The sequence below is a fragment of the Nelumbo lutea genome, chromosome 2 (genome assembly GCF_056320005.1).
Source record: "Nelumbo lutea isolate HS-2025 chromosome 2, American lotus-T2T, whole genome shotgun sequence".
NCBI classification, from domain to species: domain Eukaryota; kingdom Viridiplantae; phylum Streptophyta; class Magnoliopsida; order Proteales; family Nelumbonaceae; genus Nelumbo; species Nelumbo lutea.
Genome location: NC_142685.1, coordinates 666,047 through 688,728, shown reverse-complemented (window position 1 = coordinate 688,728; position 22,682 = coordinate 666,047). Strand labels below are relative to the sequence as shown.

The 22,682-nt window shown below is 39.2% G+C and overlaps 1 protein-coding gene and 1 long non-coding RNA gene across 7 annotated transcripts; one reads left to right on the top strand and one right to left on the bottom strand.

Moving 5' to 3' along the window:
• Positions 1 to 4,639: 4,639 nt before the first annotated feature.
• Positions 4,640 to 11,506, bottom strand: LOC148867980 (putative inactive receptor kinase At5g58300). Of its 6 annotated transcripts, none has more exons than XM_088972062.1 (6): positions 10,975 to 11,477; positions 10,548 to 10,709; positions 10,105 to 10,209; positions 9,942 to 10,027; positions 7,064 to 8,428; positions 4,640 to 5,578 (listed from the first exon to the last, which is right to left on the bottom strand). In XM_088972062.1, the coding sequence occupies exons 5-6, from the start codon at positions 8,358 to 8,360 to the stop codon at positions 4,947 to 4,949; spliced, it is 1,929 nt and encodes a 642-aa protein (XP_088828188.1). In that variant the 5' UTR covers positions 8,361 to 8,428; positions 9,942 to 10,027; positions 10,105 to 10,209; positions 10,548 to 10,709; positions 10,975 to 11,477; the 3' UTR covers positions 4,640 to 4,946. The 6 variants fall into 6 exon arrangements, with proteins under 6 accessions (XP_088828188.1, XP_088828185.1, XP_088828184.1 ...); XM_088972059.1 differs by having other exon boundaries at positions 10,110 to 10,209; XM_088972058.1 differs by lacking the exon at positions 10,548 to 10,709 and having other exon boundaries at positions 10,110 to 10,209; positions 10,975 to 11,506.
• A 919-nt stretch (positions 11,507 to 12,425) lies between these two features.
• Positions 12,426 to 13,889, top strand: LOC148867979 (uncharacterized). Its single transcript, XR_016108055.1, has 3 exons — positions 12,426 to 12,579; positions 12,755 to 12,987; positions 13,056 to 13,889. It is a non-coding gene; the product is annotated as an uncharacterized LOC148867979 (long non-coding RNA).
• The last annotated feature ends 8,793 nt before the right edge of the window (positions 13,890 to 22,682 follow it).

The window sequence follows — 22,682 nt, the reverse complement described above, 5'->3', positions numbered from 1 at the left end:
CGTATACATATTATTTTATATTATATATGTAAAAAAAAATTAATACAAATAATATATAAAATATTATATCAATTTAATATTTTTACATAAAACTCATTCGCGTAGAGCTTAGGCTGGACCTAGGCTATAAATTATATCCCTTATGTATGGTTTTTAAAATTGAACCGAACAACAAACTGATCAGAGTTCGGTTATTAGGTCAAATGGTCAGGGTTTGGTTCTTGGGTCAAACGATCTGGTCATTTGAACCGAATAAATGATTTGTTCTGATAAAAAATAAAAAATAATCAAACTGTTAGATGGTTCGAACGATTCCAACGTCCAATCAATGGTTTACTGATTAAATCAATGATTTTTAATGAAATAACGGTTTTAGGGTAAAACATGTGAGTTCCTGGTTTTTCCGATCTGATCCAGTTTTAAAAACCATGGGTGCATGACGTGAAATAGAAACAATTCTAGCTGGCTAATTAGATGAGTCAACGACCACTAAAGAGGAGATGAGAGGGAGGAGGTTGAGAGAAGAGAACCTCGCAAAGATTCCAGCAGCCTGCGGACTTGCTAAAAGAATGAGAAATAAAATTAAGGGCCCATTTGGTTTATAGGAATAAAGATCTGAAGTGGAAATTGGAATAGAGGTCTGAAATTGAAACTGGAATGGATCATTCTAATTTCAACGGTTTGGTTGGGCAGAATTGGAATGCCATTCTAATTCCTGGTGGAATGGTCATTCATTCATTTTCCCTTGAGAATGAAATCCAATTCCAATTGCTGTTAATTTTCATTCCCATTCTTGTCTAAATCAAAACGGTCTATAGAAATAAATCATTCTAATTCCGATTCTAATTATAATTATGACTATAAATCAAACGGACCCTAAATGCAAATTGACTTAAAAAACTAAATAGAGAACACACTATTGGATTAACGGTGGAAGCTAGTGTTGGAGATGATTTGGAGTGAGAATGCGTAAGGTCCAAAAGTGTGGAGATTTTAATTTCGGTTCGGGTTTCAATGGGATTGGCATTCCTCTCTCATGCAAAGGGATTTCCCAGCACACGAAATCCTGCATTAGTGGGTAATGGGATTAAGTGAGAATGGATTAAACAGAGAAGATGATGTCTCCAGTGCTGTTCTGGCCAGTGAAGTGATTTAACCGAAATTCCGTTATGGTCCAATTCTGAACGGTAATAAATACCAGGGCTTTGCAATATTTGATTGTTAATCATAAACTATTTAAAGAAACGTCACTTAATTTATAACTCTTAAGAGCATTTTCTTGTTCTGAACTTCTGACGATCACATAGTTCATGGTGGTGGGTAGGGACGAGATCGATGGATTTTGTCCCATTCTATGTTTTGAATCCACCAGAGGGAGTCAAGGTGTGGAGTCAAAGGCATTTATATTTTATACCATGAATTGGAGTGTTGGGTCACAAATATCAAAAAGTTTTTTTGAGGGAAAATTCCACATCAGTATCCTCTATTTTGGCTCGTGTGATAATTTGGTATTCGAATTTTAAAATGCGATAATCCAGTATCCGAACTTTTAAAATGTGACAATTCAATACTCAAACTTTCAAAATGTGACAATCCGGTACCTACGGTTAACCAGCCCGTTAATCAGTCGTTAAGTGGCATCTGAAAAGTCAAAATTGCCCTTCGAATGCCATCTAATTCTCTTTATCAACCATCCAAACGTTGACAAAAAAACTGACCAGTCCTAAATTCTAACATCTTCAATTCAAAAAAGTTGGTGACTGTTTAGAAGAATCTAAAATTTGGAATTGTTCATTTTTATTGTTAATGTTTGGATGGTTGAAAAAGAGAATTATATGGCATTCTTAGGGCATTTTTGACTTTTCAAATGTCACTTAACGACTGATTAACGGATTGGTTAATGGTAGGTATTAGATTGTCACATTTTGAAAATTCGGGAACTGGATTGTTGCATTTTAAAGTTTAGGTATCAAATTGTCACTCGAGCCAAAGTATAGGGTACTATTGAGAATTTTTTCTTTTCTCTTTTTTTTTTTTTTTTTTATAAAGCGTTTTCAATGATTTGTGGGCTATTTCATTTACTTTTGGAGGAGAAACTTATGGGCTTCCTGTCCACGACAACTGTTGTGGGTGTGGACCTTAATCCAAATTGATTAAGTAAGATTGGTATGTTTTTGTTTCAAGTGTTTTTCTTCTATATTAGTTTTGGTGGTTTTTTCTAGGCTCTATGCTTGGTCCTTCATTGTTGTGGGAGTTTTTGTTGGCAAAGTGATCTTTGTTGGTGTCTTTTGGGCCTTCATTCTATGGTGTTTGCTTGATTTTTTTATAAAGCTTGCAAAGGCCTTGCTCGATGGCACTTTTGGGGGGCGTTTTTTTTTTTTTTTGGATTTGGAGAGGGGGAAAAGTTGGTCAATGGGATTTTGATTCCCATTGATCAAGAATTTCATGTTCTTTTTTCAGCTTTATGTGGAATCAGGGAAAATTTATTTTCTCGGGTATCATTTACCCAGAAAAATGATACCCATCTTTTAGATGGATAAATTACTTCTCCACATAGGAGAAAAGTTGCCAAAAATACCCCTTTTAATAATGAATTTCTATAGCTAAAATGGTCATTAATGGATAAATACACTTACCTGAATAAAAAATTTATCGAAAAACAAACAGGGCCTTAATGTTTAATTTACCTAACATTTCTTTCAACCTTAGTGGTTGCATCCATTGGGCTTTTGTTTGTTACCTTTTTTTTTTTTAAGGGTTACTTACCGTTGAGTTTGTTGGTTGATTCTAAGCAGGGCTGTAGGTCGGGTCGAGTCGATTTAATTTCACCTATTTTTGTCAACTGAACCAATCATCTCAGGTTGACTCATATGTCCACTGAAACCAATCGAGTTTAATAAAAAAAAACGAGCCGAAATTAGATGTAACAAAAGCTTTGAATGAAACCAAATCACCATTGTCCTTTTCTTCATTTTGTAGCCCAAGTTAAAAAGAGCTTTTAACTTTTCGGTTTTCTCACATAATAATCAATTAATTATTTATAAACACCATCTGAAAATTTTCGGTATTGGCAAAAAAAGTTAAATTAGTAGCCTTTTCAGGCGTCAACAATTAAGATTTGGCTGCTGACTTTTTACTTATAGCCCATTTTTTTATTGAGATATGAATGTTTAGATATGATATACTTTTTACTATTTTTAAGGTTTTAGTTTAGCTCAGCTTAGAGGATCCTTATCTTTACGAGAAGCTTTTTATGTATGATATACTATGGAATGTCGGATAGGATTACAACATATAACCCTTAACCAAACCAAATTGCTGCGCTATACCATTATTTAAATTAAAACTGACCGAAATTTTTATAAAACCGACTATCTCGGGTCAAATTGGTGCGGTTTGATAAACAGCCCTACTTCTACGTGGTGTATTTGTTGAATCTGTCGGTGTCTATTGCTTAGTGAATCTTTTGTAATTTGAGCATTTTCAATGAAGATTAACCTTTTAATTTAAATTAAATTAATAAATAAAAAATAACACGCTAAATAAGAGACTACGCTAGCTCAGTGGGTAGAAAAAATATCGGCCACCTGCAGACCAATTGTGATGCTTCTTTGATCAACTTTCGGCTTTGATGCTAATGTAAGGTTTCAGAGAATTACAGGAAAAACTCTATTGGTAAAATCTGAAAAATACGTCATATTGATCAGTCAAAAAAACAACTCAGATCAAACTTTATCCTGACGCTCATCCCAGTCCTATCTGAAAACCACATCTTGAATTTATCTCTCTTATTCCTTCTTGGTACACCCAATCCGAGTTATGTCGAGTTTACATGGTGTTGATTCAGGGGTGGAGTCAGGAGCACGGGAAACGGGGGAAGCATGGCCTAGAAATAGGGATGTAAATGGATTGGATATGATTTCTGATCTTATTTTGTCTAATTCAGATCACTCCTGTTTCGAATTTTTGGATTGGATCGAATAATAGATCTAATCATCTAATCAGAAATTGAATCGGCTTTGGATCACCCCTGTCCAATCTGAAAATATCCGATTCAATATATGTTATATATTTATTTATATAAATAATATATATATATATATATATATATATATATATACTTATTTATTTAGAAATATATTATTTATATTATATTTTTATAAATTTATTATATTATTTAATTTTTTATAAAAATATGTATATATACAATAAATATAATTAAAAAATACTTATATTTTTTCTTTATTTAAATTGATATATTTTATTTTTCTTTTAATAATTTATTAAATTTTAAAGAAAACAAATCGATCCGAAGATTCGATTTACCAATAAGATTCAAATTCATACCGAGACCTATCAGATCCGATCAGATCAAATTCAAATATACCATGATCATGATTCGAATCCAATGTAATCCATTTGCGTCCCTACCAACAAATCCCACATATTATCCCGTACATGTATATTTCCCCCCTCCGGCCTCCCCACTAAAAATTTCCTGGCTGAGCCCATGGGCTGGGTATTGGCAATTGTGGGTTTCAACGTCGAGTTGGACCAGGTTGAAGAAATCTAGGGTAGTAACAAATAGAAATCTGTTACGTTTCAGCCAGCGTAGTAAAACATGGTCATAATACACTGATTGAACACAATAAATCAAATTCACAATAATAAAGAAACAGAGTTTTTACAATAAATGGTGGAAACAAAACCCTCATCTAATGACAACAAATAGATTAATTATTAAAAACAGTAAAAAGAAAAGACCTAAACTAAGAAGAAATCACGCAATTGGGTTACATTTCATGCACAATGAATACATGGAGTTGGGCTTAAAACTTTGTTAGTAAAAAAACAAGCATGTATACGTTATGCATGTTAAACATTACCGTAAGAAAAACGAGTATCCAACACCAACATGCATAGCCAGCAAATAATAATAATAATAATCACGGCGTCTGCACATTCGAATCCTTGGATTTGTTCTCCTCTGAGGAAGGCCGGTTCTCCGAGTCAGATTGCCGGATTTCCTCAATCATTCTGACTACTTCCTCCATCTTAGGTCGCACGTCTGGCACCTTAGCCACACATGCCATCGCAATCTGAAGCATCTGGACCATCTCTTCTTCAATGTTTTGATACCTCATCAGTTCCATATCAAATACCTCGGCTGTCCATTCCTCTCTGACAACTGACTGGACCCATCTGGGGAGATCGACCACATCATCAGGCCCTGGTGACTGGAGTGGAGCTTTCCCTGTCAACAACTCAAGGAGGAGCACTCCAAAGCTGTATACATCAGATTTCTGAGTTGGTTTCCGGGTTTCAATCACCTCAGGGGCGCGGTAGCCTACACTTCGAGATGGGGTGACTGGAAAATTCATGAGAGGCGCCAGCCCAAAATCCGAGATGCAGCCATCTTGGTCTTGAGTGAGAAGAACATTGGATGACTTTATGTTACCATGAATGAATTTTCCACCACCTTCAGAGTGGATATGGGCGATACCCCTTGCGGCTCCAAGTGAGATTTTTACCCTGGAGCCCCAGTCTAGTGGAGATCTTCCTCCACTGCCTCTATTTCCTGTTATTGCATTATGCAAAAACTAAAGTGAGAAATGCATCAAATTTATAATTACTACGTCAGTTATTCGAATGTCTACGACGACGGATAGATGGATGAGAGCATGCTGTGATCTCAACATGGACATGAATCGCATGGCAGGCTTCTTTTACATACTTCAGTAATTGGCTATAAATGTTAACATAAATGATAAAATCATTATCCTACACTTTGCTGAATATTGAATTGCATGCAGTACATTTTCAAAATATACACAAAGGACTAAAAATCTCGATCATCCGTCACAAGAAAAAAAAAATTCCCCATTCCCCACTGATTTCTATCTGATAGCTTTTGCGGTGGGGCTATGAATCAATCATTCTATAGCCAGCAACCGAAATCCTGAATCTATTGGACTTCTTCCGGTGCCACTGGGTATTATTCTCGATTACATTTCAAAAAATAAAGGCAGGAAGACCTGGAATCTTAACTTTGATATGAACTGCATAATCATGTTACCTTTAATTGGAGCTCTAGAAATGTGTTTGTCTAGAAACCATGATTTTGACAGATACAACGAGGGCCTCTCACGTCACGGTCTCACCCTCCTCATATTAAACACAATTTACACTTATCAAGAAAATTTCCAAATTAGGATCTGGTTAGGCTACGGCAACCAGATTGAGAGTGATGCACTGCACTACATGAAATAGAACCAGTTATATAGCATTTGACCCATAGCTGAGCCAAGCTGGAAGGCCACTTATTTGAAAGTTTTATTTTGAAGGGGCTGTTTGATAACAGCTGAAATGGTTGAACTAAATGCCTTCTACAAGTCATAAAGTATGTTGTGAGCTTCATAATGATTGAATGGCATTTTGGGTTGGTTACTGACCTGTATTTTACTATATGACTATTTTATCCACTAAAAGACAAAACAACAAGTCATTCAGTTCAGCTACTTCAAATGTTATCAAATGCACCAATTCCATTTTCTGATTTTATTCATAATAAAAGATTCATTGAGAGAAAAATGCCTACACTACAGAAATTTGGCGTTATATACTGGATGGTTTTCTATTATGGAAGACATTATAGGGCTATTAGTTTACCATCCGTTGTGTAACTTGCTTGTATAAATCAGATTCTGGAACCAGCATCCAGTGAGACCCGTGTTGATCCATCCAGTTCTCCATTATTTTTAGGATAAAGTGCAAAATGCAAAAAGTGCTTCTTGGCAAACATCCTCTGAAAATGTGACTACTTTCAACTAAGTACTTCTTTCCTGTTTTAGTGCTAATGAAGGACTAGAATACCCCCACCCCTTTGCTGAACTCAATTGCTATCCTCAGCTTGTATTCAGGTCTTATACTTCTGACAATGTCAACTTATCACTACCAAAAAAGAAAGGAGAAACATACGGCAGTAAGGCAGCACCTATGTTCTAATAAAAGCAGAAGCAGACGCATCAAAAGTCAAAATGAATAAGTGTCAAATAGAGCATACCATGCATGAGTGTCAATAAGTTTCCAGCTGGTATGTAATCATACACCAGGAGCTTCTCGTCCTTAGAGTAGTAATAAGCACGGAGTGGCACAACATTTGGGTGCTGGCTATCTCTGCCCACAATCTCCATCTGCTGTTCAAATTCCTTCTTCCCCACCACCACTTCCTTTAATCTCTTCACCACCACCGTTGTCCCCTCCTCCAATACAGCTTTGTAAGCTGTCCCATAACTACCTTTTCCTAGCACTTCAGCTGAAGCTCTTAGTAAATCCTCAAGATCAAAATTGAAAGAACAGCCTTCAAAGAAGACCAACTTGTTCTTCTCAGCCTCTTGGACTCCACTTCCAAACTCCTCTTTTGGCTTTTCACCTCTTCCACCACTAGATCCCTTCCCTTTTAAGACACCGCCTTGTTCACTATCTTTTCTCTTCAGACAGCATACTAAGATGATTATAGCTAGAAGAAACAACACTGCAGAACCCCCAATTGCAATGGCAATGATAGCCCCGGTTGCAAGTTTCTTCTTTGATCCATTTCTGTGCACAGTGGGGACTGTTGGTGGCAGAAGTGAGGAAGAAGGGGATGGAGATGATGATGGGATGACCGAAGAGCAAAGGCTCAAAGGTGAGCCACATAAAAGAGGGTTTCCTTCAAAGGAAGAGTTAGGGAATTTTTGAAGGGAAGGCGGAACTGAGCCAGTTAAGTTGTTGTAGCTCAGATTCAAATGCTTAAGCCTTGGGAGGTTGAGGTCAGGGATGGGTCCTGAGAAGGAATTGTTCTGCAGGTTCAACCCAGTCAGCCGTGTCAGATTCCGAACTGTGAGTGAAATGCTGCCTCTAAAGGAGTTGAAGGAGAGATCTATTAAGTTGAGTTCAGGGGTGAGAGATGCGGGGATCTCATCAGAGAGGTTGTTGTGTTGTAAGAAGAGATGATGGAGCGAAGGGAGGGATGTAATGTCAGAAGGAAGACTCCCACTCAGGCGGTTGGATCGGAGGCTGAGGACCCTGAGAGCATCTAACCTTCCGAGAGTGTTGGTTGGGATAGGACCAGATAGTCCAATTCCTGGAAGCCGAAGTGCAACCACACGACTGCCATCTTGACTGCAAGTGACACCAACCCAGGTTGAGCAAATTGGGCTAGATGAATTCCAGTTCAGTTTCCGGCCATGAGGAACTGAATCAACAAAATCAAGAAGGGCTTGTCTGTCCGAATTCAGGTCAGCAATGGCCAGAGAAAAGAGAAACCATAGGAAGGTGATGAAAGGTGTGAAAGAGGAGATAACGTTTTGGTGCTTCATAAGGAATTTCTTAATAGATGTATGAAAGTGACCGTGTCTGTGAGAGTGTAATCTCAACAGTTCTTCACCTGATTCAGTAACAAGGAAGTGAAAACATGTTAGCTGATTTGCAAAATACAGGTGAATGCTTAACATCTAATTAAAAGCTACGAAGAAAATATAATTTCCCGTTTTTTCAGCATGCCTGAATTGCACGGAGAAGCAAACTGGCATAGAGGCCTGTAAGCCTATTAACTACATAGGCATATTCCATCATTCCATGCACCAAGCAACAAGTTAAAAATAAAATAAAATTTGCTGAAAACAAAAAAAAAAAAATAACAACTGAAATCATTATGCAACGGAGGAACCATCTTTTTTGTCTCTTTCTTCATAATACCTTGTTCCGAAAATATTTTGTTCTTGACTTCATCCTTCAGCTCTATGAAAAATTGATGCTAAAGATTCTGGAACTGGTACTACTATAATTTCTTTCGAAGGTTCGCTGTAAATATCCGTAATTTGTTGGCATAGCCGAGACAAACAAACAACCAACCCTTGTGCAGTGCGTTCTGACGCTCAGAAGTCAGAAGCTATTTATGGAGAAATGGAGGGATATTTCCGTCATTTACGGTCAGTAACGCCGGTATAAGAAGAAAGTCAACTATAGACTCGAAACTCATTTGACACACATATCACCAAAGAAATATAAAATAAGTAAAAAAGAAATTTAAAAGAAATACAAAAAGGAAAAATCACTTGGAAGTTGGAAAGGCAAAAAAATGAAAAAAAAAAAAGTTAAAACACCTCTGAAAAAAATTCTTCCAAAAGCAAAAACTGAAAAAAGGACGTATTAAAGGCAAAGGAAAACATTGGATGCCCGAAGCTTAGTAAAAACTAAAAAGTGTGCAATTTTGCTATAATATGACTATATGAGGATTTTGCTAACTTGTGCCCGACCTTTGATGCCAAATCGGATTTCCTGCCCACTGCTCTTTACCTATGTTCTACCCGCCGTGAATTGTAGTCATACATCGCAGATGTGCGGCTGCAATGAACTGTGGGTAGGGTGCGGGTAGAGAATGGGAGTAGGAAATCTGACAAACTTTGAATCTTTGCTGCATTATCAGCATGACACAGCAGTTGTTCATCGGGGGAGGAAAAAAAAATAAAACAAAACAATGGAAGAGCTATGAAAGTCTCACGTGAACCCCGTAAAAATTCATCCACTAGCTTCTTCGCCAGATAAGCAACGAACAGAACAGATAGTGGAGTTCAGAATAGTGCAGCAGCAGAAGCGTGGTACAAACCAGTGCACCACACTACACTACAGACCACAACGGAACGGGATCTGCTCCTTACACAGGGGCGCCTCACGGGCACATCCACCGTGCATTGGGAACATCTCCCGTGTATAATAACTTATAAATACCGGAGATATTCCCGATGTGCGCGTGAGGTCGGTGTGAGGGCCCTGCATGAGGAGCAGATCCGGTCTCGGAGACACCACAACCAGAAAGAGGATTACAATATCCCAGACCTCCAACTCCAAGATCTGGCTAAGAGATTGCAGAGGTTAAGGAATCACCACTCTTCACTCACCAGAGGGTGAAACTGATGGGTTTTCTCTTGGAACTCATGGCCTTCAGAGTCAGGAGACGCCACTAGAGCTGAAAATCTCCCCAAATCTGACAAAACAAGAAGAATGAGAAGTAGCGCTCCAGGGAGAAATGCTCGACTCAAGAACCTAGACTGTCTTACAAACCTTACCAGACTAGAAGCAGAAAGCCTAGTTCTGCACCTCCATGATTTGTCCCCCAAGTAGCATTCTCGGAAGATTTGGATCCGTCATTACAGCTTTCGGCAGTCCCTGCAAGAAGCAGAAGAGCTTCAAGTGACTCGAACCAAAGTTTTGAAGTGAAACCGAAATGAAAACCTGAATAGGAGAACCGAGAACCATAATACGACAAGCCCGGTATAAGGAAGACGGTTCATCAAGGAGTACTGTTGAATGAGATTAACATCCTGTAATCTCAAGCCGGGATGCCCTAATCCCGCCTCATGCCGTGATGCGGGAAAAGAAGATAGTGAAAAAGCCCGCACTAGTATACTTGTGAAATTAGCAATTTCTAGGTGCAAAACAAACTACTGTGAAGTTCAAAGTAAGATGTGGTATTTAAAAGCATAAAAAGGAGATAGGGACCAAACCTAGCAGAAACAATTTGAGTGTTAAATGCTTTCGAAAAAGTAAAGAGCCGCAATGGTTACAAGAGAGAAAAGGAAACTGTGGCTTGAAACTCCAACGGAGAGAATGAACTCTGCTTAGGTTGTACAGCCGTAATGAAGGTCTTGTACTCTTGTTCACCCGTTCTGAAAAAACCGGAGTGAAATGGGGCATAACATGGAAATTCAATGATTAAACCTAGCTAAAATTCAGAATTTCTCACACATTATTTTGGTAGAAAAGTTTTCTCACACAATCCAAAGACAATCCTCAGGAATAAGCTTATTTATATTGGCTTCAGATCCGAAATTGGGCCTCGAAACAGCAGAAACTGGAACATGAAGAAAAGAAACACCGCGCCATCCTAATTTTAACAACCTGTTCAATACTTGCAAAGAATTAAGCTCAAACCTTGAAAATTTCTTTCGCATCTTAAAAGCCTTTCTCTTCAGAGCCCTGTACCGGCCGCTAAAGTGCTAAGAGTTGCCACCTTCCCACTGAAGCATCAACGTAGAAAGTAGAAACACCCGAGGGATGAAGGGTGGTGGTGATTCAAATCATAAGATTTCTCTCCAATTCCAATCGCATTCCCTTATGAAGTCTACTCATGAAAGCTGGGGATTCGCAAACGGAGTTGTATTTTAGCTGGAAGAAGCCTCGTCCGACGCCCTCAGCCATGGAAAAAGAAAAACACCCAAATCTCGAGGTTTCGCTCTAATAAATAGGCGAACAAGTTTCTCCATGTCGGCAACCTTAAAAGCTTAGAATCCGTCATTAACTTCATAAACCAAGCTGCATTTAGCTTTATTGAAACCCAAACCGAGTTTGCGATTGCGAAGAAAAATCATAAGGCAGGCGGGAAGCTGGTGTATCGAATACAGGAGCAGCAGAGCAGAGAACAGAGGTCTTCATTTTTAAAGATGGTGGGGGACAAGACAACTGCTGCTTTTCTCTTTTTTGTATGACTAAAAGTAAACTTAGTTAACAGGAAATGGCGAACATATCCCTCCAGAGTCCAGAGTCCAGTCCAGTCCAGTCCAGTCTCGAGTCTTTAGGATCCTAGCAATGGACGTCGTGTGTCGTGGGTAACGTTCTGTCGGAGTCGGAGTCGGACTTGGAGTCCAGGAGAGAAGAGTCAATAGCCCAACTTTGAGCGAAGTGACAGAAGTACCCATTCCTTTTATTAGAAATGCTTTTGTTATCACGTCACGTGCAGGCAGCTCGAATTCGAATTCACATACGGAATGAACGAAATGGGATTCAGTCGGTGCAAAACCCGTTCAAATAACCATCATAGCCTTGCATTGGGAATAGAAGTACGGAGATGTTCCCGATGCAAGGCTGTAAAAGCTGTGTTTGAAGGGGCCTTGCACTCACTGAAGTCGATCTCGGAATGAACGGCTGGACTTCATCTACTTGGTTTTATTATGCAACCAAATATAATCTTATAATCTATTAGTAGTAGCCCCAATATAAATCGTATTCTGTCCGTTGATTTGGCATTAATCAACGGTCAGGTACAGTGGGATTAAAAAATTCTGACCCGAATTAATCAGTCATTCTCCCACCAATTAACTCTTACTCACACGTGGTTGCCCTTGCAAGTAGATTATCCACGTGTGCCCCCTCTATGCGAGTTCAGATCTCTCATTCACTAGAATTATGTTCACGTAGATAGGCGTAGATAGAGTTCTCGTGGAAGGGAGATCTGGTCCCTTCACGTGGTCTACTTAAAAGAAGGCCTCATTCCGAGTCCGGCTTTTATTAAGGCAGAGTCCATGTTCGCACAGCATGAGGACGTGCCACGCGTCTTTTGATTCACGCGTTGGCTTAATGCGTGCAAAAGGAATTAAACGGAGTTTATTCTTTACGCCGTTAGCTTCTCCTTCGTTCCATTCCACTTCCCGCTGGCGCTCGAGACCCTCTTCAACTGGCGGCGACCAACGGCCATCACCGGCGACCGGAAAAAAACCTCAAGCTTTTGGGTTCATTCATCATCGGCGACTATTTCACCAGGTAGAGCGCTCGTTTAGCATGCTATTTTATTACAGGAATCGATACCCAGTATCTCCACTACTATTCTATTACAATTTTTTTTCCTAACCCGGTGCATGTTCGAAACATTGAATATTTTTCTCTTTCTTTTAATTCATTCTATGATTTTTTTTCTAAATGTCTGGTAAACGAAAAGGAATCAGGAGAACATTTGGTCAAGAAGTAAAACGAAGGAAGTATGAGCGGGTGGATGTGTGTAGATCGCAGACTCTGTGAAGAAAGTCACTCTAGCTCAGTTGTAATGGGTTTACGATGATCGGTTCTGACGGGAAGTTGGTTTTTAGGGTCGACAATTATATGGTTGGTCATAGGGAAGAGATCCTCGTCATGGACGGCTCAGACAATCCCCTTCTCACCATGCGTCGCAAGGTCTCTGTCTCTCTCTAAATTCTTAATTTTTTTCAAGAATCTTCTGAGCTTTAATTCGAGTGTGGTAGGTCATGTATTTACAGGATCTTCTTCACCCAACACCAGATTCGTTTACGTGATTGAAGACTCTTACTACCATAAATTGTGCCAAGTGCTCGATGAGTCGAGGAAGGTGATGGGAGAGATTAAGTGGGTATTCGGTACCGTGGTCAGACGACGATATATTACGTTTTGAAATGCACTAGACTAAAAGAAAAGAAGACATGACCCAAGGAGGAAGAGGAGGAATTTCCTTCTGCGACTGACGAGGGCAGAGTTCGGTAAGTTTCGAGCGGAAAGTAGAACGGAACGAAAGAGAAGCTAACAACGCGGAGTATAGACTCCGTTTAATTCGCTTCGCACGCATCAAGTCCTCGTGCTCTGCGCGAACGGTGCGAGAATGGTCTTTGCTATTACGTTTTGAAATGCACTAGACTAAAAGAAAAGAAGACATGACCAAAGGAGGAAGAGGAGGAATTTCCTTCTGCGACTGACGAGGGCAGAGTTCGGTAAGTTTCGAGCGGAAAGTAGAATGGAACGAAAGAGAAGCTAACAACGCGGAGTATAGACTCCGTTTAATTCGCTTCGCACGCATCAAGTCCTCGTGCTTTGCGCGAACGGTACGAGAATGGTTTTTGCACTGATAGAAACCGATTCCATATTTTATATATGCTTTCTGTCAGTTTCAGATTTCTGCTGACCCTCCTCTTAATTAATTATTAATGGTCCAAAAAAAGGAACCATGTAAAACATCAAAACCCGACGGTCGTGATCCTCCAATCAAGTTGACGCCTATTTGAGTTTTGACTTTTGAGAAACAAAGACGATTACGAAAACTAAAACCGCTTAATTTGGTTTTGGACTCAGAGTCGTTAAATCGTCCATTTTGGAATTGTAGACGATGTAGATGTAATCTAATTTAACTAGAAGGCTCGAATTCGAAATGAAATGATTTCATTTGGGGCGGAGATGATGAGTTTCACACATGAGACTGTCCCACCCCTGGGCCCTGGCCGACCTGCAGGTGCAGGAGTCAAGAGACTTGCTTCTAAATAAGTTTGTGTTGATTGTTGAATGGTCAGTTTCAACTCCCTCCTCGGCTCCTCCCTTATTGGCTAATATCTGTACTGTATCGGACCTGTACGTTACAGATCATTTTAGAACAGGTCCAACCGGTACAGCTTCCTTTGTTCAGCCATTAAGATTTAAGAGACACTCAACTATATATAAATAGAAACACACATTGTTGAATGGTTTCTATTATAGTTGATTGGTATCGAACCATCGATATTCGATATGATTTGATGAATGTGCTTCCTGTTGCGTCATTTGGTCAATTTAACATCAAATAATCTTACGTTACGGGGCTTATGGCGCTTATCTTTCAGTGGTAAATCAAGGTTGCCTCCCTCTCCCTCCCTCTCCCTCCCTCTCTCTCTCTCTCTCTCTCTCTCTCTCTCTCTGTTGGGGAAGATGAAAGGTTTTTCTTTTGTTCTGACATATATAAGCACAACATATAATAATAGCAAGCTTAAAGGGTTTAATTAATGTGTGCTTTCCTGTATAAGCTGTAAGCAAATATTATAATCGGGTCTAATTGTTTAAAGCTGGGGATATGTGTTTAATTGAATGAATGTCCATGTCATAATTAGATCGATGGTGGCATTCTGTCTTGAGCAGTTGGTTCTCGTTAATGAATTATTCTGTGAGCACACAGATGACAGCAGAATTTTCAAATAATATGTAAATATGTAATTAATCACAGACCAGGGTCCAGGGGGATAAGTAATTTTATAAGGGCAGTGCATGCCGAGCTGTAAAAATATATAAGATTAAGTGGGGAAATGAAATTATTTAATTAAACTTGCATCGTTGAATATATCCCTGGGATTGGAAGGAGCAGCGATAAAGAAAGCACCATTGGAGGATTAAAATTTAAAACTCATTGAAATTCCAAGGTTTGGTTCGGGGGGGAGATGTTAATTGTTATGAGAGGAGGGAAAAAGTGGAGCACATGGCCCTACGTAGGGTGTTAATGGACCGGTTTTGCGTTGTACCTTATCCAGATCAAAATTAATTTGTACAAATTAGATGGATCAATATAGACATATTGAATTGGAGTAATTGAGGGTCTTGAGGCTTAATGGTCCAAAGCATTTATTGAACTGGATTTATATTGGATTGAATCAATACTCAGCCCATTAATATTAAATAAGAATATAGGTATCAATGAACCAGGTTTGGACTTATCTAAAATATCTATTGGATTGGATTAGACCTGGTCTATTTCTAACAACATTCATATTGAACCAGATCGGAATGGATCAAATGCGGTCCAATTAACACCCTAACCCTGGGTGTTGATAGTTAATGTTTGACCTGGAGTTAGAAATCTATATACGATTTAAATACACAAAAAGAAAGAAATGCATATAAGAATTAAGACAAGAGGGTACAACAGTACCACTCGGGTGTTGATACTGCTGTATTTTTTTTTTAAATTGCCTACAGACTTTTTTCGTCGTAATTAGTGGGCCAATTACAATTACAATACACGACGTCAGTTGAGTTCCGTATACAAGGATCCCACACGTCAGGCTGACATGTATGATGATTCACCCAGCATCCCTGTAGGTTTGAATGTTGAAATGGACCTACAAGCATGAAGAGTTGCAGACTACAGTACAGTCTCTCTATAGGCAGAGGCATTAAAGTGTTAGACAGATTCCTTGTAGGTCCCACTTTGTTTCAATGTAAAACAAGTAGTTTTTATTGGACTGAAATATTCTAAACTTGTGGCATGAGACGCAACCTTGGGGTTAGGGTAGAGTTTTAATTTACAGTGTGGGTGAAGCTGAGAGGAGTGGGAGCTGAGCTGCACCCATTGACTTTTATATATAACAACTGAACCAGCTGGCAGTTTCAGAAAAGAAAGTGACACTTGTATGACCTTTGGCATTTTTCTTCTGACACCGAGACACTGAATGATTGAAACTAGTAGGTTCATTTGATCCGAAAACCGAAATGGCTTGGCACTCTTGTTTATTAGGCTACCAATTTCCAAGCAAATACCTCCTAAGTCCTATCTATGTGTACTTTCACTAGATGAAAGGAGCCGTGTTTGAATTTGATCTTTGATGGCGTGTAAAACCTTTAACATATCCATGCATGCTTTCCATGGTTTATTTTAATGAAAACACGGTCCTCCAAATTCCAATTTACCTCACAAAATTCGATCAACAAGGCAATCTCTTACTTCTACATCTGCTAAGTGCTAACTGTATATAAATGCGTTCACCGCACCGATGATTGGGTTACGTTTACACGTAGTTCTTTGGACAGTCCTACTTGTAGTACATCCGTTCCCGCTTTTGTTTAGTTTGATCTTTCCACAATTTTCTCTTCCAGGGAATGAGGGATAACCAGACGAAATGGGATTCAGTCATTGCAAAGTCTGTTCAAAGAATTATTATAGTCTTATATTAGGAATATTTTTTTATGAAATAAAGCATATTTTTATGGAGATATTCCTGATACAAGGTTATAAAAGCTGTTCGAATGGGTCTTGAACTAATTGAAGTCAATCTCTAAATAAACTGCACTCCACCTCAGAATTCTAAATTTTATGGCAGATTTACAATAATTCAAAATTTCAAATTTCTTCACCTAAATATCAATGACATTAATTCCAAGTTTACTCCTACCTCAACTGTATGGCGGAGCTAAGATTTATAGGGATAGACTGAACAGTAAAACCCCCTTTCTTCTATTACTCATTTTATTTTTGGCAAACCAAAGGTGCATTCCTTTGTCCTTTGTTGTGACACCCTTTTCTTAGGTATTGACAGATAAGCTATTTAATTACAATCCTGATCTCCTACCCACAAGACACTATAACTGTACATTGAGAATATCTCCTATATTTGCATTTATGAAGAGATGTTCCCAATGTAAAGATATATCTTGTAGACAGGTGTGAGTAATATGCAGAAACAAACCAAGGAATGTACAGCTGTAATGTCTGTGAATAGGTGTTGGTAGGGTTCTTGCGGATAGGAGACTCAAATAATATTACAATGAATTACAAGTTAGAGTGGAACATAACATTCTTTTTTTATCCCACATAATTAGGTTATTACTTATTAGAGGGGGCTTATGCTGCATTTGGCATTCCTTATAAATCCCTTTTTCTGATTAAGTAGAAAAAAATGCTACATCAATAAGGGAAGGGGCTTCTTAGCAGAGTTGTTTAGAAGAGGAGTCCAATCCACCTGCAAGGCTGCAACTGCAAGTCTTCCACCGCGCACGGAATAGGGCGTAACGTGTGTAGACTGTAGAGGACAGCTTACCCTCGCATTGCATTGGCATAGGGATAATAAGTTTCAGCAACACCGAAGCTCTAATCAGTAATCACTCTTCACTGATAACTTGTTCAATGTAACGGCTTCAATCTCTCTCATTTCACCGCAGGCAAATGGCAATGGGCCACATAACGTGGGACAGGGAGGTAGTCCTCCCCAAACCCCAAATCCCAAATCCAAATCCCCAAGCCCCCAACCCCGGCAGGATTCAGGATTCGACGCCAAGGCCCAAGGCTAAAATCTGACAATTTTCCGCTTTGGAGGGAAATATGATAAATTTGAATAAGTCGAAAAAGGGAAACATAATAAATTTGACAATTTTCCGTTTGGTTGCAGAAAAGGATGAGGTGAGAAGAAAAAATTTATTTCCTTAATTCTGTCACATGTGTTTGGTTATTGAGACCAGTTACCAGTCTTTGATTACTGAGAAAAGAAGAGCCTGATTTTGTGACTGGTCGATTAGAGGTTTAGAGTCAAGAGCAAACCCTATAATCCAATGAGATGAGAGCTCAGAAGCAGCCTTAGAAATCAAAAATGCGAAGCTGTAGTCCCAACAAGGCACTGCAGCCGTATATAAGGAGCATCTCACCTTAAAAGACATTGGAGATGATTTAAAGTGTGGCCGTAGTGGCATGTTGGGATGCTTAACTCTATGGAAAGGAAGAACTGGGGTTGCTATGGCCCATCTAGTATAATCAAATTGATGATAGATATATGGGCTTGCTTTCATGTATAGGCCCAGACCCATATTATAAAGGAAAAATATGTATAAAGAATGTTGGAAGGCTTGGTGTTGGATGGTGGAGGGAGGAGGAAACCATGACATGATGAGGCATGAGAATCACCAATGATCATTTCATGGTCTCATGGGTTAGAATTATGGAGTAATCCATCCAAAATTTGGAACTATTAAAGGCAGCAGGCAGAGGCAATGCCAATATGTCAATGTGAATGTGAGGGTCTGGGGGAGGAGTGGAGTGGAGTATACTATAAATAATAATAAATTAGCAGAGCGCAGGCAAACTGCATATCCAGTATTCTCTTATTCAAGGTATGTAGGTCCCAGTCCCATCTTAAATGGGTGCTACTGCTGCTTCTGAGTCAAAAAAAAAAAAAAAAAAAAAAAACGTCAAAGGACTGGTCAGGATAGGGACGATTCATCAAAGAGTCCAAATAGGTCTAGCTGAAGAAACTAACCATCATAAGGATTGAGTTAATTCAGCCTCAGCCGAAATTGGATTTGATCGTCTTCACAGTTACTTACAGCTGTAAATTGAGAATATCTACCGAGGAATAAAAACATACAACCAACCAGATGCGGCGGCAAAAAGCTGTAAGAAGAGTGTAAATAAGGTTCTTTGTTGACCAAACCCGCTGTAGCCCCAGCCCATATTATAAGTCTTCAGCACTAGCACTAGCACTGGGGACCAGCCCTAGCTATAAGCATCCACCAAACCAACCAACTTTTGCCTTGACTTTTTCTTGGGAATATAAAGAAGAGCCAATACAATACATGTCGGGTGGGGCTATATAATGTCAGGAATACATAACTATAATAGGACGAAAAGTTAGCTTCCTAATTGGATCGGATCAATTAGACTTGTTGGCTCGTTTATATAGATCCCATCATCAGGCCATCACATCACATTGAGGAATAATGTAGCTAATCCAAACCATCCATCATCCATATAAAACGACAAAGAAGAGGAGAATTTTCTTTGTGTTCTTCTACATGAAAAAGACGACTGGCCGGGTGATGGGATATTGATGAGGTTATTTGAATTAATTAGTGGCAATTGCAAGAGAGAGGTGAATAGAATGTAAAGACAAGACAAAGGCAATTTCAAAATTTCTATTAGATTTACCTATCTATCTATAAAAAACTAAACAACTAGTGTGCGTATATATCTAGTATCTTTGGTGCTAAATAGCCTAGCCTTGCGTGGTCGACATCATTCACTTCATTTGATTCCGACTAAACACACCATAATTATGGTAATTAAGCCATTTACTACGTTAGACAAATTAAATGACAAAAAACTCTTGTTTGTGAACTGAGCTAGCTACATCCATTTATTGGCCCCCATGCATCTTGAATATTCAATAGACCAAACTGCATCAAGATTTGAATTTGTTAAGTACGTAACGAACATGGTGAATGAAAGAATTCAACAAAGTGTCTTTTTGACAAATACAAATTTCGATCCACATCATCGATCACCTTATTTGAAGGCATGTTTTGCTTTTTTTTTTTTTCTCTCTCTTTTAATTTGGTCGTGAAATTAATGCTTTAAATTCTTAAGTAAATCAAGCCATGACATCGAGAAAGATTACCACCCGACATGCACATCTCACCGTGTATTTGGAACATCATATCTCCGAAAATTATTTTTTCCCCCAAATCCCAATCGCCCTCTTCAACAAAATACCTGTAATTTACGGGAGAAACCAGGGTAACTCTGTGTTACACACTTTGTCGGTTTGCCGTCTGTCCACTACAGATGGAAAACTCCATATATAAAAAAGCATGTGACGCCAGAACAAAACAAGGAATGGTTTTCCTGTTGCTTCTGCTAAGTGCTAGCTCTCCACAGAGCTTTCTGAGCAAAATATTTCAGGCTGGTTGCCAAGGAAGCTTTACAAGAGTTACAGTTAGGGGCTAGATATCAAATATATACAAACAAAGACAAGCTGATCGCCGACAGTCTACAGCCTGGTCGCCGGTAGGGCTTCGAGAAATTTCTCCCGGAAGCACACAAAATAATCTTGCACTCTGGTTGTTCCTTGTCTTGAACATAATGTGTTCACGTCCAACTCAGATCACGTAACTAGTTGGATTAGTTCTGTTGTACAGCCTAACTAGATAACTTGTACATCCACGGGTCAACCAGACTAAAACTCTGAGTTCAGTTCTGTTGTAACTTATCTTCTTATTCATCATTTTAAATACAGCAACTGAATCACCCAATATCTGTGATCGGTTTTCTCTTCAAACTCCTATTGTCATTCATGGTATCAGAGCCTCATCAGTCTAAAACCTTGTTCACTCAATCCGGTGCAGTTGCATCAACCAATGCTCATCCATCTTCGCCCCCCTCTACACCTGTTATTTGAAAACAACAGTTTCCCAAACACCATCTCGGTAAAGATGGATGGTTGTAACTATCTACTCTGCAAATTTCAAATACTTCCAGCATTGGTCGAAGCAGAACTAACGGGGTATTTAGATGGTTCTCACATGTCCCTCTCGGTACCCTTCAGATAACACTACACCCAATCCAGCTCATTCATCGTGGGTCAAACAAGACCAAATCTTGCTCAACTGGCTCCTTGCTACTCTCACCGAACCAGTGATCGCACAGCTGGTTGGATGCTCTACAAGTCAAGATGTTTGACGCGTGTTAGAGAACTTATATGCATCCAAATCAAAGGCTCGAATTATCCAACTTCGGAACCAGCTTCAACATGTCAAAAAGGATGGTGATTCCATGCATGTTTACCTTCAAAAAATCAAAAACGTCACTGACAATTTGGCAGCTGCTGGATCACCTCTTTCAGACTTGGATATTAATCACCATGTTTTAAATGGGCTCGGGGCTGAATACGATGCCTTTGTCACATCCATTCAGACTCGATCCGATGATCTCAGCTTTGATGAACTCCAGGCTCTTCTGATCAATCAGGAGATTCGAATTGAATCTCATATGCAATCTCTATCTTTGTTTCCCTCCGCTAATTACTCGTCCAAGAATTCTAGCCCAAAGCCTCGACAATTTGAGAAAGATTCCAAAGACTCCAGCAACACTGGTAAGTCTAAATATGCCAATAACCCATGTCAAATTTTTGGGGGTCGCAATCATTCGGCTTTCTGGTGTCGTCATCGGTACAATCAACACTTCAAACATAAGTCCAAGAAGACCGCTGCACCCAATGGCTCTGCATCGGCAGCATATAACACGTCTCTGAATGCTTCAAATGGGGATGATTGTTGGTACCCAGACTCCAGGGCAAATAATCACATAACCTCGGATTTAAGCAAACTACAGCTGCATTCAAAGTACATTGGTCCTGATCAAGTCATTGTTGGCAATGGTGAAGGTTTGCCAATATCTCATACGGGTTCCAATACTATATTATCTGCCTCTCATTCTTTACTTTTGGAAAACATCTTACATGCATCTAATATACAAAAGAACCTACTCTCTGTGGCTCATTTTGCTTCTGATAATGACGTATACTTTGAATTTCACCCTCACACTTGTGTTGTTAAGGTTCAGTGATCGAGAAAACCTCTAGTTCAAGGGACAACTAAACATGGTCTTTACAGTCTACCTCTACATATGAATAAAGCTGATGAATCAAATAAAGCTGCATTTCTTGGTGTTCGGACTTCAATAGATACTTGGCACTCTCGTCTCGGGCATCCATCATCAGTAATAGTTAAGCATGTTGTGAGTCATTTTAAGCTTCCAGCATCTAGCATGTCTTCTTCCTTCTGCTCAGCATGTCCACAAGGGAAAAGTCACTGATTGCATCTTCCACAAACCAATTTAGTGTACTCAAGGCCTTTAGAATTAATTATTTCTGATCTATGAGGACCTTCTTCCATCACCTCCATATGAGGCTTCAAATATTTTATATCATTTATGGACTTCTATAGTCGATATTTGTGGATTTTCCCTCTTTTTCAAAAATCAGATGCTCGTAGTATATTTATTAAATTCAAACAACATGTTGAACGCTTGCTTGGCCATCCTATCCGGTTGTTTCAGTCTGATGGAGGAGGTGAATTTTGTAGCTTTCATTCCTATCTGGAAAAGGAAGGCATATCCCATCACTTCTCTTGTCCCCATGTGCAATCATAAAATGGCAAAATCGAATGCAAGCACAGGCAAATTGTTGAAACAGGCCTTACCTTACTGAATCATGTTTTTGTTCCACGCACTCATTGGGTTGAAGCTTTTGAGACTGCGGTGTATCTACTCAATGGACTATCCACTCGTGCTCTCCATGGCAAAACTCCCTATGAAACTCTTTTCGGTAAGACTGCAAATTACAAATTTTTAAAAACCTTTGGTTGTTTATGTTTTCCATATATTCGCCCTTATATGACTCACAAGTTGGACTGTCGATCAAAGCCATGCGTTTTTATGAGCTATAGCCCCTTTCATCATGGCTATAGATGCTTGGATCTTGCAACTGGACGCTACTTCATCACTGTGCATGCCCAATTTAATGAAACTTCCTTTCCTTTCAACAGCTCAAGTTCTTTGTCAAGCCCATCCACTTCAAATT